Raw genomic sequence first — 8378 nt, forward strand, 5'->3', positions numbered from 1 at the left:
ATTTGTTGGCTCAATGGTCATTCCTTATTTTGGGAAGCATTAGGTTGGGGGATCAAATCCCCCCAACCTCACTTCCCCCCAATTTAAAAAAAAAACAGTTTCAAAAAAAAAAGGAAGACCGCCGGAAGCGGCCGCCGGCGCCAGAGCTCCGGCGGCCAGACTCCGGCGTCCTGCCGCCGACAGTGGCCGGAAGCGGCCGCTGGAGCTCCGGCGCCGGTGGCCGGATTCCGGTGAGGTAGTGGCTTTCTTTTTAAAAAAAAAAAATTTAAAGAGGGGTATTTTGGTAATTTGGCCATGATTTCATAATTACAATTTGAGACCGGGTCCCTCATAGTAATTTAGCATATTCAGGTGACCATAGAGTGATTTTGCTAATTCGAGGGTCTTTATTTGTGATTTCCCCTACTTAATATATTTATTATCTCATTTTCTAAACCATCATCTCTCTCCATCCATATTCTCTGTCTTTTATAATTTGTTTTATTATAATAATTTTTTTATTCTCTTTCTTATACTCTCTCCTCATAAATAAATGTATTATGGAGAAAAAAATTAACTTTCAATTTCTACTGTTTATTATCTTTAATTGACTTTTTTATCAGCCTACTTGATGGAGTCCAAGATTGTTTATGGGTGGAAGAAGATGACGTTAGCACATTATCATATTTTGCGCATCTAATCTACTATGTTGCCTTGTGTTTTTACTGAAATTATTTATAGTAATTACTAGAGTGGCTGCGCAAAAGTCTTGCGTGACAAGTGTTCTTAACACCGGACATGCAAGGGACCGATATACATTGATGTTAAGTAAATTACTAAGAATTTATTTGGTACGAGGGAAATGGAGGGAAGGGGAGGAGAGAAAAATTTTTAATAAGCTCGTTTTAAAAAATTAAAAAAGTGGGATTATAAAATTTTGATAAAGAGAAAATATAAGGTAAACGAGTAATTAAAATTAATCAAAAAATTTGAACCCCACTTCTTTAATTATTTAAAATGAGATCATTAAAATTTTCCCTCCCCTCTCCTTCCCTCCATTTCCCTCATACCAAATAAACCTTAAGTTAGTAGTTAACTGGACCAGCTAGTTGACTGATTTGAAAATAGTAAGTAAATTATTAAATTATTTTAAAATATTTATATTTATTATTTTTTTTTCAAACTAATTTACCTTATCTATACACCGATATATAATATAATGATATGAATAAGTATTTTAAAAAGATTATGTAACATGCTATAATCAAGTAAGTTAATAATTTTTTTAATTCCCATAAATTAGTTAACTAGTCTTATATTTAGAATCGGAGCTAGTAATATTTTAATAGTTGACTGGCTTCTTCTTGCCGACATTAGTCTTGACTGAGTTTGACTTGTGCGAGAATGAGATAACGATAACGTAGTATTATGGGGCCAGTAGTGTGAGTGTGATAACCTTGCTGGTGTGATAACGTACGCTTTCATTTTTCACTTTTCATAATTCATCCACTCATTCGCTTTACGGAAGTTCAAACTCAACTTTACATTTAGATTAAAAAAGTTTCAAAGCAGGTGGTTGATGTCATTTAGATTATAAAAGCCCACATATATTTTTATTTGTTAAACATATGTTTTAATATTAAAGATATGGAAAATGAATACTGAAAAGAAGAAATTAAGAAAACTCACTCCAACTCTCACACAACACCTTATAACAATTGAAATCATCAAATCATCAAATCAATGTGGTATCAGATGATCCTAATTGCAAATAAGTTTTGATATACATTCACCAAAATACCTTAATTAAAAAAGTAAAACAATTCCCTCCCCTATGGTTGCCTGAGCTGCCACCGCCGGCCAATCGCTAGCGCCAGAACCCCCTCCCCCCACTGCCAAAGGCATCACCGCCGGTTTCAAGTTAAATATTGGCAAAGCGGAGGTTAAAAATTGAGTGTAGCAAATTAATAGCTTGATGGCATACTGGTCATTTGGATGTTGAGGCCTAGAGGACATGGCGCTTGGGGTCGTCGCGTTGGAAATTTCTAAAGACTTAGAGTATTATCAGTCAAAAGAGATTTTAAATGGTTGTATGTGTTGTAAAATTAAAGGAAAAAATTAATAAAAAATTTAAAAAATTGTATAATTAAAGTGATTTGTTATAAAATAAAAAGGAAAGTTTAATTTTACTTTTAAAATATTATTTTTGAACACATCTTTTCTCATTGTATCTAGCTTTTTAGTGTGTTGTTTTGATTTGATCATTTATTGATTGGCTGCAAATTGCCAAACGTTGCCACTTTGATACTTCTCTGTGAAGGAGCTTTTACACGGCTCAAAATCATAAAGCAGCTAGCTTCACGCATTCTTCTTTGTTGGAAGAAGAAGGCCTGTGTTATCTCTCTCCCTCTCTCTCTCTCTCTCAGCCTAGCCTAGTTTCTTTCATCAAACATGGCGGACCAAACCCTTCACATAGCAATGAACCCATGGTTTGCTCTTGGCCATCTTACTGCGTTCCTTCATATGGCGAACAAGCTTGCAAAGAGAGGCCATAAGGTCTCATTCTTCGTACCAAAAAATGCATCACTGAAACTGGAACATCTCAATCTCCATCCACATCTCATCTCCTTCATTCCCATCAACGTCCCCCACGTTAATGGCCTCCCTTCTGGTTCTGAAACCACCCATGATGTTCCATTTTCGTTACAGTTCCTTCTATTGAAGGCAATGGACCTCACTGAGCCTTTCATTGAAGCTGCCCTGAGAGATCTCAAACCCCAGTTCGTCTTCTTCGACTTTCAGCACTGGATGCCTCAGTTGGCACGTCGCTTAAGAACCAAGGCTTTTCATTTCTGCACAATAAGCCCTGCGTCTGTTGGTTATCTGTTAAGTCCTGAAAGGAAGGTCCTGGAAGAGCATGCTGCCACAGAAACTGATTTCATGGTCCCTCCACCTAGCTTTCCTCCTTCGGCCATTACGGTTCAACTATATGCAGCTAGAATGTTGGCCAAAGTTTCTGTGAAGGAACCTGGTGAGGATAATGGAGTTTCGTTCATAGATAGAAATGTGATCGCTTTCACTGACTGTGACGCCATTGTTTTCAAAACATGCAAGGAAATAGAAGGGCCTTACATTGATTACCTCGAAAGGCAATTCAACAAGCCAATCTTTTTAGCAGGACCAGTTTTGCACCATCCACCACCAAATTCAACCTTGGAAGAAAGATGGGTGAAATGGCTGGGAAGTTTCAGTCCAAGATCAGTAATCTTCTGTGCATTTGGAAGCGAATGCATTCTAAAGAAAGACCAGTTTCAGGAACTTCTCCTAGGTCTTGAACTCACAGGTATGCCTTTTCTAGCTGCACTAAAACCTCCCATGGGAACTGAAACAATTGAGTCAGCATTACCTGAAGGGTTTGATGAGAGAGTAAAAGGAAGAGGGATTGTTTATGGAGGTTGGATTCAACAGGTTTTAATGTTAAATCATCCTTCTGTGGGTTGTTTTCTAAGTCATTGTGGATCTGGGTCCATGACAGAAGCATTATGCAGTGAAACTCAACTGGTACTGTTACCTAATTTTGGAGATCAGTTCATAAATTCAAAAGTGATAGGTGAGGATCTGAAAGTTGGAGTGGAAGTTGAGAGAGAAGAAGAAGATGGAGTCTTCACGAGGGAAAGTGTGTGCAAGGCTGTGAAAGTGGTTATGGATGGTGACGGTGAAATAGGTCAAAAGATCAGAGGTAATCATAATAAATGGAGACAGTTGTTGCTTGCAACTGGACTTGAAGATGCTTATCTCGATGAATTTGTTCACAAGTTACGTTCTCTGATCTATTAATCTTGAATTGAGAAGATTGAAGCTGTTCATTGAGCCACGGTTTATCTTGAGATTGTGCTGTGTGTGTGTGCGCGCGCGCGCGCGTATTTTCTGAGCCCAAAGTTGTTTCATCATGCAGCTGGAAATTAGCTATAATATATCCTTTTATCTCTCAACTCGGTTTAATTTGGCTGCCAATATGAGTAACTGTCTTGTATCTAGTAATCTAGAGCTTTTATGTTTTGACCTGTAAACTTTTCTTTAAATTCGTATTTGGCGCGTGTATTGTTGTATTTGTACTTTTGCTTTTTCATATAATATAATTAGTTTTTTTTAATTGGAAAAATTTGTTCGATCTATATTTATCTATTGGGAACTAGACTATTGCTGTGTAATATAATTTCTTTTTGCCAACCTGTGTAATACTCCCTCCGGTCCTATAGATAATTTTCAAATAACTGAATCATGTTTAACGAATTAGCAGTTAAAATTAGTTAAAAATAATAAATTGGTCAAAAATGTATTTTTTTTTCAAATTTGTCCTTATTTATTAAGAGAGTAAATTAGAGAGACAATAATAAAAAAATAAAAAATATATATAAAGTAATATTAATGACAGAGATGGAATATTAAATGCAGTCAACTAAGAGCAAAATAAGAAAAAAGTAATAAATACTCAGACAAACTCATTATATTTTAAATTAGACCCTACTCTAAAAGTAAAGCTTACATATAGCACTGGAGGGAGTAATATAATTAGAGTAAAATATTCTAAACCATGAGGCCTAGCATAGTTGGCAATTAGCTAAGTTTTTTAAGCATTTAGCTAGGGGTTTGATTCCTAACAATGTGTATAGAGAGGGTCTTGTGGTCAATACTAAAACTCCTTTAGGAAGTCTAGAATGCGAAGGGATTATTTACTGGCTCACCGCTACTGGAGGCAGATATCTGGGGCTCAACAAAAAGAAAAAAAAGTAAAATATTCTAAATTTTGAGAACTCCTCAATTTTAAAAACACAAACTTTAGTTGAAACAATTAACTATATTAAGAATATCCTAAAAAATTAAAATAAATTTTATTTACCAAGTTATATCCTTTATTGTCTCAAATCCCTAATTTATTTTGATGGTTTGCAAATGAGTAAATAAAACGATGGCTGCAGCAGTTGCAAGAAGTGCAGGTGCAGCAATGAAAAATAGTGATGACAAAGAGGCGAGAGGCTTGTTTTTGCATTCAAATGCCGCAATAACACTAGGTCGCAGATCAACAGTTTATAAAACCAAAGCATCAACCCAATATTTTTTTACAAATATAAATGTTCAAATAATTCTTATATGAAAAAGGGATATGTTTGTCAAGAAAAAAGTTTAAAATTCAAATTTAATACTCAGTTAATTATTAGATGGATGAAAATAGAATCTCAATCTTAAATATATATACATATATAGGAGATTTGGGTAACATATAATTTAATTTTAAGGGAGGTTTATATGAGTTTTCAAAATAGAGAGAATGTCTGTGTAATTAAGACAAATCTAAGAGGTGATTAGAATATTTTACTCATATAATTAATGTGATCCCTAAGTCTGTCTCTCATCTCTTCTAAATTTAGTTTCAAAATGTCTCTCTTACATAATTGTCATATCTTACTTTTAGACCTTTTTATACACCAAATAGAAGCAATTGAAACCACTTATTAAGTCATTAGCTTGAGAAAATCCAAGTTGTAAATTTCTTCTTCTCATGTTACTATTCACTTGTAACCCTAAAATAGATCAAATTTTGAAAAAATCATAATTAATTCTAGAAAAATCAAAATAAACTGGTTCCAAGTCCTATTTGAAGCTCTCTTTATTCTCTTCTAAGAAAAAATAATCACTGCCTAGTTTCAAGCCAAATAATTTCTGTTTATTTAGTCTTTTTTATTTTTTTTTAGTATTTTTTCCTAATTTTAGATAAGCATAACTTTTTGTTTAGATATTCAAATTAGACAAAATACCACTCCTTTTAAATCTAAAAATGAGCTCTAATTGCATGCCAAAACCCATGAACAAACTCAACCATTTGACTAGAATTCCATGCAGTACAAAATCGAGCATTGTTGCATTATTTTTATCCCCTAATTACTCTAACTTTACATATTAAGTTCACAGCTCTTCATACCACCCATTTGCTCATGCAATTAGGCATCATGGCATGTTTTGATAAACATGTACAACAAAATATCTAATATGGTCATTTATACAAGTCAATTTGCTTAACTTCACATATTTAAGAGAAAGGTAAGCCATATAATAACACAAAATATGGCAATTCTTCATGTCATAGCTACCTCCTTTCCTTTCTCCCTTGAAGTGGTAGGCCCCAGATGGTTTGTTTGAATATTGGGAGGGTAAGATTTTATTAAAATCTTAGCAGTAAAGCATCATAATTAACATGTCAATAATAAAAGTATAACATGCTATATGTGACAAGCTATTTCACGCTCTTCTAGATGCACATGCCATGGAAAGTTATCAACATGCCTTTTCACCTACCAAACTCAAGATTGCACATAGCCAAGGCATTTCATGTATGGAGTCAAACATATTATTACATGATTATCTTAACCAAGCCATGGCATAGCAAAGCATAACACACACATAGCCAATATAAAATTAGAGCCGAGAATATGAATTGGAGGCCATGGGCTAACCTGCTAACCCACCATAAAGAAGTGGTCTAGGGTTGGCATTTTCCCAGCCCGCCAAGATGCCGGTTGCTCTAGTTCGCACCGCATAACTCGCAGGTTATGGCAAGCAAGCACACGAGTTGGCGAGTTGGCTCGCCTAACTGGCCACTTTTTTTAAAAAAAAAATTTCACATAAATAATATGTTATTATATTTGAAAATTTTCTTCTCCTATTTACATTGCAATTTTCATGTTGCATAGCTAAACCAAAAATATTTAAAATATGTATAAGCATACATTATGTGTAACAAAACTTTAACAACTACAATAAAATATAAGACAATATTTATTACAAAAAAGTGTTTTCGAAAAACATGACCAATGAACTTTAAGAAAAATTAGATAGATGCACTTCTAATTTATCAAGAGATAGTTTTTTATATCAAATATTGTATTTATATGAAAAGGTTGTAAAATTTATCAATTTATCACTTGATGAATTGATGTTGAATGTTAATCACGTAAAATGTTTGTAATGTATTGTTTTATATTTGTATTGACTATTGAAATGTGATTAAACATAATTTATACTTGGGATTGCTTTTGAAATTTTGGATCACTATTTATTAATTTGAAAAATTAAATAAAAAATAACATTTAAAAATTGAGAATTAAAAAAAAAGATGGTTTGCCAGCCCGCTATGACAGGTTAGGGATGGCATTTTTTCAGCCTGCCAAAATGTGGTCTACTCCAACCCGCACCGTATAACCCATAGGTTGTGGTGGGTTGGCTTGTATTCCCAGCTTTATATACAATGCAAGTCAACATAGAAATTGTAAACACTCGCTCTCTCTTAATGAGTTTAACTTGTCTTCAAGTTCCTTCCTTGGCAATTCTCCTCCTCCTTTCATGCAAAGCCTATTGATAAAACAATAGGGCATCATACATTACTAACTATCCAACTTAAATTATCAACATACCCTTAACTCTTTTTTTTTTTGGGTTATTGTTTCTAACTTTGATTTATTGAATCCCTTAGTCTTTTCTTACATAATTTTCCATATAAATTCCATATTTGAACTTAGATTTATCAAAACTCATTTCCTTCCCATGTTTTCCATGTTGGTCGAATAGGGTAGGGTTTAAGTTCAAAATTCAATTTTCAATTTTTAATGCTTCTAAAGAAATATTCTTAACTTGATCTTATATAATTTCACCTTTTAAACTCATTGAAAGCATCAAATCAACTTGAATCAAAGCGCAGCCTATTTTTCTTCCTTGCCGAATAGTATACATGAGCTTAGAGTCTTGGGGTTCTTCCTTAATTCATGCATAATCATGTATTCCCAATCAATCTTTAACCCCTAATCTTCAATCCAATCTCTAATCATGCTTATCAAACCATATAATGATTAACGCAACATAATTCTTTAAGTTTAAGTCATTTAACCTCATCAAGATTAAATCCGAATCATCCATTAATCAAGGTAATTAATTCTAATCAATGTAATTAAACTCTTAATGAAAGCTTAAACATACCTTGATTAGGTATTTAGGCTTAGACAATCACCTCTTGCTTTTTCTCTTTCCTCTTTCTTTCTTTCTCTCTCTAGAACCCAAGAGCAACAATCTCTCTCCAAAGTCTCTATGTTGGCCACATTATAAAGGGTGGGGAGGGAGGGATATTTATAGTGCTCCCATTAACTCTTAACTCTTGATATTTCATGAAATTACAAGGGTTACGTGGCTAAATCTCAACCCTCTATTTTTCTCTCCATAACACATGGACAAATATTAAGCTAGGAGGCTTGCGATCTTTTCATGTAAGAGGTGATGTCATGGTGCTTATGTTATGAGGCTATGTCATCCAAGATTAATTAGCTTAATCCTCAGTTGACCTCCTTAATTCT

The 8378-nt window shown here is 34.0% G+C and overlaps 1 protein-coding gene across 1 annotated transcript; it reads left to right on the forward strand.

The window, feature by feature from the left end:
- The first annotated feature begins 2430 nt into the window (after nt 1-2430).
- On the forward strand, nt 2431-3816 carry LOC114741312 (UDP-glycosyltransferase 79B30-like). The gene has a single exon (XM_028929565.1). The coding sequence runs from the start codon at nt 2431-2433 to the stop codon at nt 3814-3816; it is 1386 nt and encodes a 461-aa protein (XP_028785398.1).
- Nucleotides 3817-8378: the final 4562 nt, after the last annotated feature.

This window comes from Neltuma alba, unplaced genomic scaffold, assembly GCF_004799145.2.
Source record: "Neltuma alba isolate B1F8T4 unplaced genomic scaffold, ASM479914v2 tig00003348_pilon, whole genome shotgun sequence".
NCBI lineage: Eukaryota > Viridiplantae > Streptophyta > Magnoliopsida > Fabales > Fabaceae > Neltuma > Neltuma alba.